The sequence below is a fragment of the Chamaea fasciata genome, unplaced genomic scaffold (genome assembly GCF_029207755.1).
Source record: "Chamaea fasciata isolate MVZ Bird 193981 ecotype frontalis unplaced genomic scaffold, bChaFas1.0.hap1 SCAF_2, whole genome shotgun sequence".
Classification (NCBI taxonomy): Eukaryota; Metazoa; Chordata; class Aves; order Passeriformes; family Sylviidae; genus Chamaea; species Chamaea fasciata.
In genome coordinates this window covers 102,077,964-102,097,516 of record NW_027094087.1, presented here as the reverse complement: position 1 = coordinate 102,097,516, position 19,553 = coordinate 102,077,964, and the positions used below count along the sequence as shown (strand labels likewise).

The window sequence follows — 19,553 nt, the reverse complement described above, 5'->3', positions numbered from 1 at the left end:
TCCTTTACAATCTTTTCTGCCAATTTGTAAAAGGTATATAGTATATATAGAAGATTCCAGGATTCTCAGCTCTTACAGCAGACAACAAGCATGCTTTGAGAACCAGGCTATATATACAGATTTTAAATTCAATAGCACTTCAAATTTTGCCAAGATTATGTAATAAGACTTCATTACTTAAATACTTGCAGAGGTTGACCTAGAATAAATGACGATGTCAGCCCCACTAAATTTGCTAATTCTTTATGTCTCACACCTGAAAAAATGTCAGTGAAACATAAAAATACAAGGAGACTTTTTATTCCACATCACTGTGAAACCAAAGCATCAAAAGCTTACAGAATTCAGCCTGCCAAGCATTTCATATGGGTACACTATGAATAAAACAAATAACAAAAAAGAAGTATTTCAACATTTACTGTGAAGCTCACCTAAAGAAATGCTGTATTTTCCAGCTTAAGCTCTGTTAATAAGAACAGTAAGATATCAAAACCTACCTGAATGTGAAATAAATTAAACTAATTCATTACTTATATTATTATCTTCACTTCTAACTTAGAAACAAGTTGTGGGTTAACTTAATACTCACTAAAGCTCAGCCCCAACATGAAACACAATTTAATACCTAAAATTTGGGTGCAGCTCTCGGACAAGGTTTACTCTAGCTTTTGACTTTCTATGCACCAGCCTTTCAAACTCTTCATGATTTCTGATGCCCTGATAACTTTCATCTGCTTTATTTACCATAAATAGCACTAAAATTCTCAAAAGAGACTATTGTATTTACGCTGAGAATTCAAAAGGAAACATTGCATTAATTTTCCTATCACTAAGCTATCTCCAGGCTCCTATGAAGAATAAAGATGTATAAATTAAGCTATATCACTAAAACAAACATAAATTATTTCATAGGAGCCTAGCAAGCATTTTTCTCTCAAAAAATTGCTTTTTTAAAACATCACTCGTCTGATCATGGTTTACAAAGAACAGACAGGCCTGAGCCAGACAAACACAAACCTTTTCAAAAGCTCTTGACCTACTCACAAGTAGCTCCATAAATTCACACAGTCATACCCAGTGTATTTAGTTATCAAATTGGCACTGCATACAAAAAGCACAAAACACACAGTTCTAAAATTCTATGTGGTCTGTACAAACTTGGTTATCGGAAATCCAAATGGTACTCACCACATGAAGGATTTTGTTCTCAGTTTCATACACTGTGCAATCCTGAAAAAGTAAAGCAGAAAAAGCAGGTTAAATTGGTCCAATCATTTTCCCTTCCTTGACTTATCCTTAAAAGAATTCAACTGAATTGAAAAGTCTTTAGGATGAAACAAAATATTTCAAAGACTTAAGACAGAATGGAAAGAAAGTGTGAAGCTACCAGTGAAAGGAAAGGAAGTACTGGTAAATGTTTGTATCTATTCACTAGTTCTACTTGCTTCTTTCCTTGAGACAGACAACACTCTCTCCACTTTACATGCTTTTGGCACGTACCAGTCACATGTCCACCACACAAGTGCCTTCCACCAGCCACCCCTGAGCATGTACAAAAATGACCTGCTTCTAATGGTAACATTGGAAAACAGATACCAGCAACAGCCTTCAGTGACTGAGATGAACAATTCCTGCTGAGCTGAACTGATACTTCCGCACACTGCTGAAGAAGGGGAGGAACACCTTGATGGGGGGAGGGGAGAGGAGTTGGTTGTTTATAACACCCTGAACAGGAGGGAGGAGAAACCCCCCGCATACAAAGCACACAGGAAACCTGAGGTACACCCAGCCTGCTGGGACTGCGGGTGCGTTCCCCTTACCTCATGCAGCATGGGAGGCAGCTCCCATATGCAACCCCAACAGATGGGAGGCTGGGAATGCAAACGCTTCCCTGACAGGCCAGAATCTCAGTGGATATAAGGAAATGGAATTACCAAGGCAGAGAGCACATGAAAAACAACCAATATTGGTGAAAGAACCACTCTTAAGTTCATGCAGGTGCAGTAACTTTGTGGTAATTAGTGCAAACTCTGTTTAGAACAGATGCTTTCTATCCTATGTACCCAACCAGATGAAAAATGTGACTGTTTTCATGTTTCAAGTCTCATTTTAAAATCAATTTATCCTGCTAGAAAACCAACTTTTTTATATGCATATGTTAAAAAAAAAAAAAAAAAAAAAAAAAAAAAAAAAAAAAAAAAGAACTTTTAATCCATGAAACACTTCAAGTGTTACTCAGGCAAGAAAAGCTAATGTGTTCTAAAGCTTTTTATAAAGGCACCTATGCAGAAGTAGCAGGTTCATCAGGGAGTATTTTCCTATTAACAGCTGTTGGCATTCAGGAAACATTTGCCAGGAAGTACAGCCAGAAAGAAAATCTAACACATTTAATTAATTATATGCAGACATCAATGAAGTATTTGCAATCTCAGCAGCAAAACACACATTTCATTGTTATATGTGGGAGGGCATGTAACATTTTCAATCTGGATACATCTATTTTCTGCATGGTTACTCATGAATCATTTTGCAAAAATAGCAGGAAGAGATTTCAACATTTATATTAAAGGGAAAAAAGTGGTTTTAAGCAGACATAATAATATCATTGGTAAGAGGAAGAGTTTACTATAAGTTTAAACACTCAGTTTAAAGAGAATACTGTTTGAGAAGTCTCACTACTAAGGGAAGGAGGATCCTGGATTCTCAAATGCTGTAGGGGTTTATTACAAACTAGAAAGCAATGAATAACAGAGAAATACTGCTAAGTCCTCGAATTTGAAACTCTCCCACGATCATGAAGGAAGTTAAAGAAATATGCTTTTTTTCTGACAAACCAAGACTATTTGTGAAAAATTAAAATATTCAGAATCCACAAAAAATAATAAAACAAGTGGAAAATTTCTCAGGCATCCTGTCTATGAATAGATTCACCCTGAATTTCCCTCCTCAACACGATTCCGTACAAATCCAGGGTCTGGGTGGAGGAATTGCTAAACAAGTTCATAACACAGCAACAGCAGATTGTTGAAACTACATCTTCACATTCAGGCAAGAGAAAAATTAACAGTTCAGTAAACCATAAAAGACAGAAAGACTGGAGGACAGCAAATACAATGCCTAGGTACAAAAAACAATTCCAAAATACACTTTCTTCATACATGAATGAGATCCAGCTAAACATAATTCAAGCATGAACTTTGGGAAATGTGCAGGAATGTCAAGAACCATGATGGCATACCCCAGAGCAGCCCTGAAGTCTAGGATTCAAAGGAACCTAGGGAAAGGTCACCAAGCTGATCCCTCCAGCTTGTTTCCACTTCCTGCAGCCATCCCTGCAGATGAGGGCTGAGTCTGCTTCTGAATGAGCCCAGGAGCAAGAGCCACACGCCACTTTCTCTCACAGGGAAGGGTTTATTTCCCCTTTGCTGCCCTGTGCTTTATCTTTAAGCAAGGGCTGAAGACAACTGTGTCCACCCTCCACAAACACCCCTTGGGAATGGCAGGCTGACTGCTTATTACTGGGAGCCTTTACCATTTACAGCTATTGCTTTTTCATACCCATTTCGCTTCACCTAAAAAGAGCTTAAAGCACTTGAGAACGATAAAAAAGTCTCTAACTGTGCAATTAGAAATAAATTTTTATTCTTAGTAGCATACCACCCACACCTGGATAATGTCTTTTTCTTCCATACAAGCCTATATCTTACTCCTGAAAGATTTTCTTTAATATCTGTTTAACTAGGGTATCAAAACATTGCAATTAAGGTAAGAAACAGATCATATGCAAGTTTAACATCAACTTTTTTTCTACTTTAGAAAAGTAAGAACACACACAAAAATCTGCAACCATGCTTTACTCCTACACAAGCTAAAATTTTGCTATTCACTTAGTTAAACCAATACTGTGATTATCCCTGAACTGAAAGGCACAGTTACAGCAAGGAGATGTATTACTTCTACCTGTTTATTCTCTGAACTTTGCATATATATTCACTGCACGCTGTAAGCATAGCTAGGCTATGTGATGACCTAACCAACCAAACAAAACTTCAGCTGAAACACTGTAAGGTTATCTTCTAATTTTGTATTATTTTCTAAAACATTATTGACACACATTGTTAATAAAGCAAAAAAAAGGAAGTTTTGTTAATTTACATTTCCTGAAGATGTAGTAGAATACTGGCCACTACTAGTTTAAGGGACAAAAAAGGTAGAGTATATCCACAAGAGAAAGGAGAGAAATAAAAGGCAAATATGATGGAACAACTTTATGACTAATATCAGATCTTCATGAGCACTCTTTCCAGTTCTGACTTTTGCATAAAAACAGCAAAAGGGATCTCTGTCATCCAGCTGGAACTAGGCTAAAATCTAAAAGAAAGAGAAACTAGAGCTCCAAAACTGGAAGAAAAAAAAAAAAAAAAGAAACAAAAAAACAATAAGGGAGGAAGATAAAAGCAGCAAGATCAAACCAAAAAAATCAAGGAGATGGTTCTGCATTTTCAATCCCAGTACAATTTCAAAACCTATTTTTAAGACTAGCAAGACCTACACTACACTGTAACTGAGAGGCATTGCTTATTTTTTCCAGAAGTTCTGACCTTCATAACCAAAACTTCACATGGTCTCTACAAAAAAAGTTTTAAGTTGTATCTGCACAGATCCTGCCGTAATGTCGTAAGGAATAACTACTAAGGATGTTTAAATTATATCCACTGACTCAGACAGCACTGACTGGTGACAACACAGCAAATGTACACATCTCACCCAGCCCACCCCAGACATTGCTCAAACAAATCAGATATGATTTGTTTGAGCATATATATAAAATACAAATACCTGGGGACTTTTTTTTTGTTTTCAAAAGCAGTGTTTCTGATGCTTTATATTTCCTTGTTTTTTTCTTCTATCCTCAGTACTACCACCCTCTTTCTAAACAATTGTCTTAGTATCTCACAGAAGTGGGAAATGGGATCAGCTAATTACACTAGTATTTTTCTTGTTGTTTTCTTTGCACCCTCATTGATTAAATCTCAACTCAAAATGCGAAGAATACAAACAACCTGCCAACTCACCCTACTGCTCCCATATCCCTCAGATAAAAAATGTTCATGCAGTTTTCCAGAACTATAACTGTGGGGTAAATATTTTGCAGAAAACTTTTTTTATTTTTGCATCTTTTTGCAGAAAACATTTCTATTTTTGCATCTATATGATCTGGTTTACAAGTCCAAGTCGGCAGCCTGTCAAATTACCTATTGCAATTACCTGTCAAACACTTCCCTCAGAATACTTGCAGGCTATAATCTTAAAACTCTCCATCATTATTACCACTACTACAACTATTATTATTATTCACGGTTTTGCCATGTATTCCAGGCAGCTGATGCACTGCACTCTTCTTGGCAGTCTTACATTCCTGTCAACTCCATAACTTTACTTCAGAATAAAATGCTAGTTCAGAAAATGAAACAAATACGTAGAAATAGTTAATGGATTTAAAAAGGGAGAAATACAGAAATATATGCATTAAATCTCAGAGCACCCAAGAGATGGCATGGACTCCTTTCATTGTATTTGCTTGCTCAGCAGAATGCCTTAGTTGCTCATGTATATGTAGTCATCCTAATTTATTTTCTCCTATAAGGCAAGACAAATTTCTAGGCAGAACTCATACAGAAGCAGACTACATGATTTTCAGGAACAAACCCAAATGTCACAATTTTCAGGTACCAAATTAACCCAAAAATGTCCTTTGTAAATTCACATGATAGTAGCACTGCCTAAAAAAGCAGGTTGTGTGATCCATTCAACTGAAGCAATTTGTGAAGAGCAAGAGCTTGCCATTAAATCATTAATTCTCTGGGTAGCTTTTATGATGCTTGGTGGTGGTGCTTCTTCACTTATTTTTCATTTATTTTTCTCTGCAGTCCAACTGAATTTACAGGAAGCCAACGGATATGTGTACATTTGTGAATGTTGCACATAAAAACGTAGGTAATTGTGTTAGGAACACCATTTTAAAAATGGTAGTCAAATTACCTGAAAAATGCATGAGAAATCCCACTCATCTTCCATGTCTAGTTCTAAGAGGGCACCAGCTATATTTTACATACTGCTTAAAAAAGTGTCTGATAGAATTGTTGTCACCATTGTTTTTCAAGTCATGCAAAATATTCTAAGCTATGCAACTCCAGTTTTCTATTTGTAACAAAAATAATGAATTACATGATTGCTTAAAAGGGGGTTCAGATTCTCATGAATTGCCAAACCTTTGGCATAAAACTCTCTTGAGCAATGTAGCCATTGGTTGGAATTAAGCCAAACCATCCTTTAAATCCCTTTGCTTCTCAAATTGATTAAAACTGTAACAGAATACTTTAATAGCAGTGTAAGTCAAATGGATGATCTGTCTTGCTACTTAGCAACAATAAAAAATAATTAACCTGAGAATGCCCAGATCATAACTTCCAGCCCCTTCAGCCTCAGTACTGCAAAGTAAGTTGTTCTGGCTTTGAGGCACCTGTTTAAGTGTCCCTAGCTCTGGGGAATTTATGCCACTGGCTCTTGAAGGGCTCATTTGGTTTGAATTTTGCCCAATTCAGCTATAGCAAGAGAGCCACAAGACAGGTTTGCTGGAATCATGACCAAAGGTTCCCTCAGAAGTTCTCAACAATAATGATGACAAAGTCTAAAATTTGGCCAACACATGAAGGTAGCAAAAGTTTTATAACCTTTAGTGCACTTTCATTCATTATAATCCTTCATCACTTTTCACGGACAAAGACACTGGTACATAGTTTCCAAACAGGTACAAGGGTAAGACAGGTTGAGTTCATTTAGCCTTGCACTAATTAGAAAATACATGGAAAATATATCTAATAGAACTGATGGCAGTAATAAACAATGACAGCTTTGAAACAGTAGACTTAAATGATATCCTAGAACAGTTTTGGCTGGAAGGGACTCTAAAGATCATCTAGTTCCTATACCATTGCCATAAGCAGGGATAGCACCCACCAGACCCAGTTGCTTAGGGCCCTATTCAGTCTGGACTTGCCCCAGGGATGGGGCATCCACAACTCCTCTGGACAATCTGTGCCAGTGCTTAACCACCCTCACATTAAAGAATTCCTTCCCAATATCTAATCTAAAACTGACCTCTTTCAGTTTGAACCATTCCCCCTTGTCCTATCACTACATGCCCTTGTGAAAAGTCCCTCTCCAGCTCCTTTGTAGCCCCCTTTAGGCACTGGAAGGTGCTATAAGGCCTCCCTGGAGCATTCTCTTCTCCAGGCTGAACAATCCCAACTCACTTGGCCTGTCTTCATAGCACAGGCACTCCAGCTCCCTGATCATCTTCATGATGCCCTCTGGAGTCATTCCAACAGATCCACATCCTTCTTACATGGAGGTCCCAGAGCTGGATGCAGCACTGCAGGTGGGGTCTCACAAGAACAGAGTGGGGGAATCACCCACCTCAACCTGCTTTTCAAGAAGCCCTGGATATAGTTGGCTGTGGTTGGATATGACAAAATGCTGTGTTCTGGAGAGCATGATGATTAGAAACTGATGGATATTATGGAACCCTGCTTAGACCGTGATTTACAAGTATGTCTGGGTAATTACTGGAAAAATAGAATACAAACTGGCAGATATACAGCTCTGTTCAACCCCCTTCTCCAACCCCCCTTTAAAAGGACAAAGAACAAGAAAACTTAAATGCCCTAAAAGCTACAGAAGCAGGTAAGCAGATAACATTCTCCTCTGGCAACATGCTAAGAAATAAAGAGCATGACACAGTCTGCAGTTTCCTGATGTGCTTTTGCCTCATCTTATATTTTAAGAGGTCTAGCAAGGCATTGGATACAAAAGGTATGTGGCTTGGGAACACTGAAAATTATAAATGTTTGGAACAGAGAGAGGGGGAAAGGAAAGACCTTTCTTCTGCCTCTTACCTAACTAAAATGCAATAGCAAGCTCCTTTAAGCTATACAACACCCAGTGCTTGCACAGGTAACCCTTGGCTACTGCCACACAAAATTAATTTTTGAAATTACACATACACTGTTAAAATCTACACTGTATTTCTAAGTAACCCTCCCAAAATATGCTATTTCCATGACTTTCTTTCCACTGGGCTGCTCAAAAGGTCTTCCATTATGGCTATTTCAACTGCAACAGTCTCAGGGAGCTCTATCCTCAACTCTCCCCTTTTTTGCAACCTCCTCCCTATTGCTCAGCAGCCTCCTAAAATCATGCTGCTTTAATTATCATCTCAGTGCAGATGAGTCACAGATCTCTCAGCCCTTCTGTTCACATTTGCAGTTCAGAATCTCCTTCTGGATATTTGCCACCAGCCCTAACACAGGATGCTGAAGAGCTGAAATCACGTTTCTTCCCAAACGCTCCCTGTTCCCCCTTTCTTTCCCTATCTCTGTCAACAGCTCCACCACCTTATGTCCCACAAGCTCACAACCTGGGTGCCATTTTCAACTCCTCTTCGCTTCCCACACAAATCCTGTCGATTTTATTCCCACTGCCGTTCAGAAATATTTGCTTTCCTTTGCACTTATGTTCCAGTTATTCAGTTCTTGCAGTTTCTTACCACTGGGTCTCTAGCATCCTCATTCTATTATAATTAATTGCCTTCCCCTCCACACTGAAACCAGAACTCATTTGAACCTGCAGAACCCGCTCTGTCCTCCCCCTTTGGAAATGTGCATAAGAACTGAGCGAGGTGGGAGAAAGCAGAATGGTGAGCAGCCATCATAGTAAGAGGAAAAGGAAAAAATCTCTATTGGGAAAATACAATGCAAGCTACTAAATACATGCTACAAAAAAGGTCGTTTCTTATCCAACCTACGTACACATTTTAGAAGTCTAAAGCCTTTCCCTGAAAATGCAATAAACCTGCAGTACTATAAGTTCATAACCCTTGTGTACAAACTAATAGCAATTACCCAGCTTACTGAGTACAAAGAATTGCTTTAATTTTATTTAAACAATCTGTGTGGAGTGGCACCTATCACCATAGTAACAGAATACTTAATGCAGAAATTTAATACAAGTTACATAAATCACCCACAGACCAAGCAACTACTGGGAAAAATTGCCTGCTGGATTAAGAGAGATGCAATGGGTACACTAAGATCTGTTATTCTATCTTTCCAAAGTAATTTTCCATTTCCAATTATTTCTCCCTTCTGTGAAAGACATCATGTTGCTTTCCTTAGAGATCTGGTCACATATTAATTCTTACTTTGCATGTAGAGAGTTACACCTCTTCCTTGTTTCTAAAATGAGCTAGTACACCATTCAGTCAGAAACGACAGCCAATATTTCACCACCAACTAAAATCACTGATACTTGCTCATATATCCTGCAGAATCCAAGTGCTAACATGGTCTAAGTCAAATTTCAGCTGCTCAGATGATTTCTCTACTTGGTGACATTTTCAGCAGGCAAAAAAAATCCACTGAAACCATCAACAGATGAGAGATTGGAATTGATGAAAAAATAGTCCATCCAAAGGAAAAAAAACAAAGTCAAAACACTTCCCACACCTCTAAATCAGCCTCATGCATTCAAAACTATTTTATTATTGGCATGCAAGATAGAGCTTGTAGCACAATGTATTGTGCAGTTCTTAAGTTTTCAGTGTCAGTTCCAAGACAATTCAGAGGTAAATAACTTCTTAATTTTTCAGTTCTGCTTTACCTCTAATACTGTCATGGTAAATAATTCTGGTTTTAAAAGTACAACTGCAGCAAAATATTTCATGTTTTATATTTGTCTAGGTGGTTTTTTGCCAATAGAAAAAAATCTAATTAATTGAACTGGAAAAAACTAGTAATATTTAGGCAGACAGCATTCCAGGCTCAGCTACAACTTCAATGTTTCATATTGGATCATCTGAAATGTAGGTACTTGTAATGGATTCCAGGAAACAAACACACACACATTCCTGAAATAAAGATAGACACTACACTTATTTATGCTTAAGGCTCTTACTAGCTACTTAGCAACACATGGTTTCTGTAACTCACTGTACTGAGATGGAATCTTGCTTCACTCTACCAGGTTAGAGAGACTACCCTGCCTTTGTGAAGGGAGATCAGTTTCCAAAGTGAAAGAAATGCAGAGTCTCAGGCTTCACATCTACTGATATGATCAACACAATACATCATCATTAATCATGAAATTTACTATTTATAAAGAATTACACAGTAAGCATGACGTATCCTCTGTGTGCCTCTATTCAAATGGAGACTGATGCCACTCAGTGTGCATGGACACAGTGTCTACATCAGTTTAATAAAAACTTCTGTTTAAAGGAAACAAGAGATACAAAACCAATATTTTCTGTCCTGTCTACACTTTACCTCAGTCTTCACCAACTTTATGCTACTTTCTGCACGTGGTTCCATGAGTGGGTTCCATAGTCCCTTACTCCCTCACTGTCACCTTGACTCATTCAAGCTCCATTTACTGGAAAAATTTAACAGCCGCACTGGTTCACCAACATATGCCCTGTCAAAAAGACTAGTCTTTTTTCAAAAATTATTCTGCTTTGTGTTTCACTTTTCCCCCATGTTCAGAGACTGTCAATCATTAATGTGGAAGAAAAGCAAGCAAGCAAAAAGAAGTCTAAAAATAACAAAACAAGCCAATACCAACTCATTTTTTGCTTTCTGGTCACTAAGTTTTTTACATACTAAGCAACACTGAGTATTTTGGTGGGTTTGGTTTTGGGGTTTTTTTTTTCCTTCCATCCCCTAGGAAAAGAAATTACTTTCCCTGAAAATGGAAAAGAAAACAAGTTCACCTTTACAGGGTGGCAGCTTCATAAGCTACTTTGAAAATGTCACATCACAGACATACACAGCAGTACACAACTTTAGGAAGAAAACCCCATACCTCTTTACAGCATCTATGTCAATGACAACTAATGAGTCATCAAATTAGTTCTAGTAGAGGTTCATCCCAAAAGACTATTATTGATGTTTTAATCTTTCATCTATTCCATGCCTAATTTCATTTCAAAAAGCATTTCAAAACTTACATCAAAAGAGAATATATAAACACGTAAGCCATTTCAAGGGAAAAAAACCTGTATAATCAAATAGCAGAAACAAACTACCAGAATCAGAAAAACGCATCAATGCTAAATACCTTAGGCACTTTTTATATTACATTAAATTACATCTGAAATTTTCCACAGAAGTGCGCTTTAAGAAAAATAAGCTACTCTTCTATGAAAAAAACATTGCTAAAGAGCATAAATTGAAACTACTTTGATATAGCTTCTTGTAAACAAACAATAGTTTTGTGCTTCCCACAATCCTTTAGGTTTCTATTTTTGATTATATATACATTCTACAGGCATTACACATTTAAAAGTGAAGAGAACAACAGCACAGATCACTATGTATTTTGAAACACCACTACGGGGAGCTGCTTTGAAACCTATACAACAGAAAACCTTGCATAAGAGCAGCACTTGAAGGATACAAGGTGAGCCTGAATTCCTGCCGGCATTACTTACAATAAGCTAAAATACTCTCATATGAAGACCCTTTTGATTTTGTATATATAGGCAGATATTGCCTGTGAATTATTTTCAAGGGGAGCTATTTAGTTATAACGTTCCCCCACACCTATCTGGCTACCTACTTGTACACTTACCTTTTACTTGAACACTTATCAAAAATGGGGCATTTTGCATAAACAGCATGCTATGCATATATATAAAAAAACTTCAAGAATCTGGCCTTCTCATCATGAAGCATGTTTATCTAAAAAAGGGGGGAAGGAAGGGATTATTACCACAGCAGGTTAACAAAGTTTTTTTTTCTGCAAGCATTTGCTAATAAAGTTGGGGTGGAAAGAATAATGCTAAAAATGTAAATCAAAAACTTTAAAATTTAATATGCAAGTTTCTCCAGCAAACATGTGTTGCTTTGAAAATCCCTACAATCTAGAGGCACAAAGCAGCTTTAATGATGATCCAATCAAAGCTTCACACCACTAAACTATTAAAACCATTTTATTAGATAAGGATTCTGAGGTAATTAGCAATTTGGTATAACCTGAAATTTTAAAATTTTAAGCTATATTTAGTGAGTTCTTAGAGTCCTTCATAATTAGGACTTAAAAACAAAAGTGAAGAATTGTGAAAAGAAAGATTATACTTTATAGTATACTTTATGCTATATTAGAGATAATTTGTAAGACTGGTACTCAGGATATTAATTATTCTTTTTCATTCACGAATTTGATACTGTCCTTAACAAATGAATAGAACCACTTTATATTACTGCATTTGGATTCTGAGTCAGAGCAGGGGAGCTAGGAAGGTAAATTTCCATTTTATCCTTTTAACTGGAAAACAAGCCTGAACTTCGGTTTCTCAGTCAAACTTAACATTTGAAACATTCCACTTTTCAGTTTACAGCCATCTGATTACAAAACCCACAATGACATAAAAAAATAGGGCATTGTCCAGGAAATAATTTGTGCTCCTTTTCAGCATCTTTTATGTGAAAAGCAGCCATGACTAAAAGCCCAACAGAAATATCCCCTGGGATGGGGAGTGCATCCACTGGGCAAGGGATATATGGATGCTTTCTTTTTTGTATCTCAAATGCCTTTAAATGGGAAAAAAGTTGCAAGCCTCTCAGTTGAAACAGTGCACGAAGCACTCCTGTGGGCTCTATAGCACAGCTTTTAGCTCAAAATCACAGATGCCCATAAAGTTCAGACAGTGCATTTGTGTAGCATTATCTTGGTCTCTCTTTGCTATCTTCCATCCTGGCTGCCTCCCAGATTGCATCACCCAGGTTCTCACCCTGTGTCATCCAAAACCTGAGGTTACCTCCAAAAGTTGCTGTGAGACAGCTGATGTCAGAAGTGCCCTGTGACAGCAATGCAAGACAGATCCATGCCAGCCAAGTGACTGCTCTCCATCTCCACCCTGGTGACATAGCATTGCCTCCACCACAGCTCTTCAAAGAGGTCTTTAGGCAGAGAATTAAATGCAGTGAAGCTTTTCTAAAGGAGTATTTACAGGCCTACAGCTACGCTTCTACTGGAGCATACTCCTGAGTAAATCCCACAAGACACTAAAGCTGCAAGAGAAACATCAGTGGTTTTAAAACTAAATAAACACCGCAAATCATTGTGAAAGCTGCTTAAGGAAAGTAAAAAACATGTGATGAGGGCTACTAATGATCACTATTCAAGAGTAATAAAAGTAATAGTGTGTTCAGCAACAAAGTTTTCGTTAACTGTCTGGTAACTTACAAAGTCAATATAAAATTAGACTTTTCAGATATTCCCAAGATTTCCAGGGTTTCAATTCAAAAGAAAGCTTCTTAAGTGAAACCTTAATGAATTCCTGAAGAATAAGAGCATTGAGAATGATAATAAAAGCTATCTACAGATTGCCTAAGAAAGCAAGAAATCTTCTGTTCCTTAAAAGTTATCAGTATAGCTACTGCTACCTTTCTATACCAAAATGAGCACACTCCAAAGGACCAGTTGTTCTTGGCACTCTCTGAAACTAAACAACCCAACTATGTAAGTCAACAGCAAGACTTTCATGAACACCATCCAGACATTCTCTCATGCTCTTCCTGATACGCATTTGTGACTGGAACAATTCTGTTGACACAAATCGAATCTAAATCTAATGCTTCAATTAGATTCAATTCCTTCAGAATTCAGCCTTCAATTACTACAGAGGGCCAGATATGTGTAGGAGAGGAAGAGCGTGCAAGGAAATGATAGCAAAAATCAAAATAGTCTCATACCTAAGACAAAAAGACCTAAGCCAAAATAAAGCCTCTGCATAGAAGCAGATGATTAGTGCAGGCTACAGTAATAACTTGCAGTGGTCGGAGGGACCTTCTCTCATTGGCAAATATCCACTGCACACTGGCTTGTCAGGCCTTGGGCAATGTGCACCACACAAGAGAAAACTTAACAGTTAAAACAAAGCATGTGTCTTCCCACATTTTATTCCAAAATCAGTCTCTTAACTCCAACTTTTTTAACTATTTATAGGTTTAAACACAGAAACTCAATAGGTTTTCTTAGTCTTCACCCTCATAAGAGTGATGCAATACTGTCATTTTGTTCCATTATCCATTTAGAGGGGGACACAACCCAGTACTATTTAATTCTATGAAGAAACACGATATTACAATTAGCTTCAAAACATGCAAAATAATTCAAGCAAGCCACCTTAAGCTTTGTGCTTTTTATTCTTCATCTTAACTAAAGAATCTTTTTTTTTTGTTTTGGTTAATAAAAGTGAAGATTGACTGTAACTTAAACAACGCAAAAAATCTTGATGGAACTCAGTTACTGAAGTTCTATTTTCAAATTTTACAAAAGTCTTTAAAAAGTTCAAAGATATTAAAAAATGTACAGACTGTATACATTTTATAAACCTTTAAGTATTATAAGAACTACTCACTACTGTATCAGGGATAGGGATGAATTTGTAAGATGAACTGATATTGGCCCAATTCCAGGGAAATACTGCTTGGTTGCTATTTTACCCACTTTCTCATTAATAGGGGACACATGAAAATTGATCAGGTGGCTCGTTCCCTCATCTGAAAACTATCTAAAGACAGTGAGGCACAGCTACTGTGAAAAATGACCAGTCTGGAAAGCTGGGTCAGAAGGTTAGTTTTTCTTAGTTTGGAGTGACGTTTGTGAAAACCAGAAGTCTCCTCAGTTCTCCCACCTAGCCCACTCTCATTTTTTTCTCCACTCTACCTTCTCAAGTACAAACAATCCCTCAAACTTCTGCTTGGCAGCAAAGGGACTTTACAGTTCAGCAGAACAACAGACAGACAGAGACAACAGACCTAACCCACACACAGAAGGATGAGGAAGGTTCTCAGGTTTGCACTCCCCAGTGAAGCTCATTAAGCAAGTGCTTCTCAGTAACTACATACTACATATATACAAAAATATAGTCAAAATATCCTAACCCCCCCATGGGAACATGCATCAACAGGTGTCCAGCTGATACAAACTTTATGAAAGAGTGGATTACTGAAGTCCAAAAAATACAGATCTTTTGAACTAGACAGGTAATTAAAATTCAATAACAAAATAGAAGAAATTAAATATGAAAATTATCAAGTAGATATATTTTATACTGATTATATTATACTAAAGAACTCAAGATATTACTGCTGAGATATGCAGAACCATGTACACAGCACAACACCAACTAGTTCAGTAAAACCAGAAAACAGAATTTTTAAAAAGCATTTACTAAATACTAGTATTCACTTATTTTGGTTGGACAAAGATATAGCCAGTGTAAAACAAATTGTGGGAAGAAGTTAGTAGCCATTTACAGTTCAGGAAAAAATAAAACTGCTAAGCAGACTGTCTCATACCTGTTGTACTATTGTTGTTAGCTCCAGACACAGTTGTATGACATTATTTCTTGTTACTGAATAATCTGTGACAGCAGCAAAAGGTGATCTAAAAATAAAAGAAAAAAAAAAAACAAAGAAAAAAGTTGAATAGCGCTAGCATATATCCACTTGCAGTTTTTAAGTTCCTCTTTCAGAAATTCCATTTATAAAAGCATTATTTCTAACAGTTTACTTCTGGACTGCCTTTACTCCCCCAGAAGAAGCCCAGCTGGCCTTCTGCATTGGTTTGGGAATACCTTCATAAAGACAGCCAGAGGCACTTACTTCCTCCTGTGATCTGAATGGTGCGTGAATGAGATCAGAAAAACTTTTGGCTGATTCACTGGGATTCTTGGGATTTGATCTAATATCTGGTGGAAGTAGTAGAGGAACTCGGAATAAGTAGAATCTTTATCTAGACAGGGAAACAGCATTTAAACCCAGAGATGCATCAATGCTGAGAAGTGGCTGCAAAGTCTAAGCTGGAAGCACAATCCAACATGTCCACACACGCCACAGTCAGAACTGCTTAGTGAAATGAACAGTGTAATCCAACATTCACAGACCTATCCTACAGGTGTCCTGTACTTTAAAAACTTCAAATTAGGATGTCTAAAATGCTTGCCTACCTGAAAGCTGGCTTGCTTTCTAGAGGCACCGCTAAAATGGATTTGGTTAGTGAAGCTGGCAGTCATCTGATTTGTGGACTGCAAGCCCCTCAATCTGTAAGCTCATATATGTGATCTATTTTCTTTATTCAAGAAGTAGCCAGACACTAGGCAGAACTGTTATTTTCTCTAAGAAGAGTCAAGAGCTTGACTTTATAAGTGCTGCAAATGAGGATTTTATAGGCATTATTAGCATCACAAAGATGGCACTTGCCCCTAATATCCCTGCTTCAAACATGCAAAACAAAAACAAAAACAACCCAAAAAACAAACAAACAAACAAAAAACAACCAACCAAAAAAAAACCCAGTTGGTGTTGGAACCCTGGAGGCTGAGAATTTTAGGCTTTCTGTGCTAAAAGGCACTGACCCTCAAGCAAGCACGACATTTGACCTGAGGCCATGGAACAGGCTTCCAAAATTGAGTGATAGCATTGGGATTATGGGTGTGTAGTTTGAATAGAAGTGTGTGATATCACAGGGTGCAAAACTTAGGATTTAAGGTTTTAGTATATAGTAATACATAGAGAGCAAGATGGAGAATTTGGGGTGTTGGCTAAGTTCTTTCACCTTCTTCTTCATGGGTTTGGGTGGTGTTTTCTAATTGGGTGAAAAGGTCTGCATTGCAGACCATGGGTGGCTAGTTACTGGGTTAAAAGTAAAAATAAAATATGTGTCATCTTGTTATTGGAAAAATTATGATTAAAAGACCTTGGAAAGAGTTAGAGACAGAGCCATTTTCTACCTTGTTTGCTAGAACTCACAACTCGTGACATCGTGCTATAGATAAGAATTAATAAACAACTGAGTCTGAACACGAGAAAACTACATCTCCTGTGGTTTAATCCCGGCCCTAACAGAAGAAAAGAAGATGAAAACCTCACAAGGTGATAGTGTGGTTGTCTTTAAATTAGGATGTGTGACTAATCCTTTCCCCAACTGGCTTCTTTCATCACTTCACACACAGATGCATATACCTTGAAGAGTTTTACAGCACCGCTTGGTATTATGCCTTCTTTACTTAAGCCTAAAGACACTTCTAGTACAAAGAACTTTGCTATAAGCAAGTCCAAGTGATAGCTGTAAATACTCTGGTTCTACTGGTACTAACAGGTTTCTAAATTACAGTAATTCTAAACACAAAATTACTGAAATTTTAGTGCAGGCAGATTTAGAATTGTCCATTAATAACCACATGTGAACTCCCCTATCTCTGATGGTTCCATCTCAAGCTCTCTTTCTTCTCCAGGGCTCACAATCCAGCCCTGATGGTTCATAAGACAGAACTAACTCTGAGGTGCATAATTAAGTCTAGCAGCTTTAATTTTATATAATACATCACACCATGACATACGCTTTTTTCCCTTTATTTTCTAGAGAGAAAACCAGTACATTCTTTCAAAATGAAAGTACAGACACTGGAAACTAAGGTAAGTTCCAAAAGGTGCTTTATGAAAATTATTTGACACAGGCATACACTCACAATCCAGAGTCCAAGTTGTCTGCAGCATATGACAACTGTACAGTAGGTACACACTAGAGCAGGCCAACTCACAGGCACACCCAGAGATTATTTCTGAAGTTTAGGAGATATATATGAACATATTAAAGGATAAAAGGTAACGGAACTTCTTGGTTATGAATCATAACTGAGTTCAAGAAGTATTTGGACAATGCTTTCAGGCACATGGTGTCATTCTTGTGGTATCCTGTGCAAGGCCAGGAGTTAGACTCAACGATCGTGATGGGTCCCTTCTAACTCAGGGTATTCTGTGATTCTGTGATAATTGTGTTTAAGGAAGTACATTCATCAAGATATACAAAAACCCTGACTTTTCCTTCCGTAATTGTAACTGTGGAGGTTCTGAAATCTACCTGAAACCTTGATTTAAAAAGGTAATGTTCATCTAGGAACTTACTTTTATTGAAGATGAATGGAATCAAACCAGTAAATGGTATTATTTTACTTTAAGCATGGGTGTTAATACAATTTGATTCTGAAATTACACAACTGGAATCTATTTGACATTTCACAGCCTCCAGCATTTCTCTAAACAAAATCACACAGTAGGCTTTGGCTTCTAATACCACATCATCTTCCCTCATAGTTTTGTAATTTAGTTTGGTTTCACGGTTCATGAGGAAAATAATGGTATTTTTTACCATCATTACTCTTAGTGATGATCATTAGAAACGCCCCAAATAAACTTTGTTGACTTTAAAGAACAGGAAAAGAGATTAAGACATTACTCATTTTAGTTACATTTTAGTTATCACAATGAAGGCTTACTGGCAATGGCATGTCAAGCAGGCAGCAAGGGGGTCAGCAGAAGGGAGAAGAATACTACAAATCAACAACTAAGTTGTAAGATTCGGCGAAGTGCTTCACAACTTAGAAAGATAAGGAGACAGGTCCATGTTTTATATAAACTCCTCTCCTGCAGAAAATCTAAGGGATCTTCCAATTGCCTCCTCTGCAGGTCTCTGTAGCTTTTAAACCAACTGCCTTGCATCAATTTCTGCAGATGCCTCTCTGGGGTATTGCTGCAAACTGGACCAGTGAAACTGCAATTCCCTTTCTTCCCCCTTCCCAGTTCAGACCACATCCCTGGAGGCAATCTGCATGCACAACTACACAGCCACTATCACATAAGTAGCTGGATAAAAGCTAAGGGCCTCTCTAAACATTTGCCTCCAAAGGAAAGGTATTTTGGTATTCCATCCCAAGCCTCAACTGCAGTAGGCAAAGTCCAGCAAACAGTGTAACAACATGCCAGCAGTTTCAATCAAAATACCAACAGAAACTTCACTGTAGGATCACTGTCTGGATTGCACGAGACAAATACAAATCCAACAAAAAAATCTCTTCATTGGTAATATACCCATTGTTTGTAATTTTAATACAGCACAATATTATTGACTGTGAATAGATGAATCAATTTGTATAAATGCAAATAAAGCCTACATATACTATAACTTCAGTTGGCTGCTAAAACACTTTCCTCCTCAAGACATGCACCTTCAGCAGCTCCAGTGAAGAAAATTCCCTGAGAAAAAAATTGCTATTCTCAACACATGTACAGTCCAATTTGGTGCTTTTAAAGTTAAACAAGAACTAAAGAACTGCCTTGGACTTGGGGCCACATGTTGCCGCACTTCCTGCTGTAATACTGATCTCAGTGTCTAACTGTCTCACCTTTCAGAGTCGTTTCCAAGATATTTTCAATACACATTTCCCTCTTTGTGAAACATTTTTTACTGCTTCTCTTGTAATTTGTTTGTTCTTCCTTCAAAACTGATTTTCTTTGCAACACCCACATGAAAACACCTTTGTAGCTCCACAACACACCTACCTGACCACATGACCTTTCCACTCATTTCCTCTTCCAAACCTCTTCTGGTTTCTCCTTTTCATTATTTGTCTAATCCTTCTACACCTG

At 37.5% G+C, this 19,553-nt stretch overlaps 1 protein-coding gene across 5 annotated transcripts in view; it reads right to left on the bottom strand.

The window, feature by feature from the left end:
• Positions 1-19,553, bottom strand: part of CNKSR2 (connector enhancer of kinase suppressor of Ras 2) — a 205,389-nt gene that overhangs the window by 129,683 nt on the left and 56,153 nt on the right. For all 5 annotated transcript variants that reach the window (XM_066176932.1, XM_066176933.1, XM_066176934.1 and 2 more), the window contains exons 4-5: positions 15,426-15,513; positions 1,189-1,230 (exon numbers count right to left, since the gene is read on the bottom strand). In XM_066176932.1, coding sequence (XP_066033029.1) covers positions 1,189-1,230; positions 15,426-15,513 — 130 coding nt within the window. The remainder of the gene's footprint in view (positions 1-1,188; positions 1,231-15,425; positions 15,514-19,553) is intronic.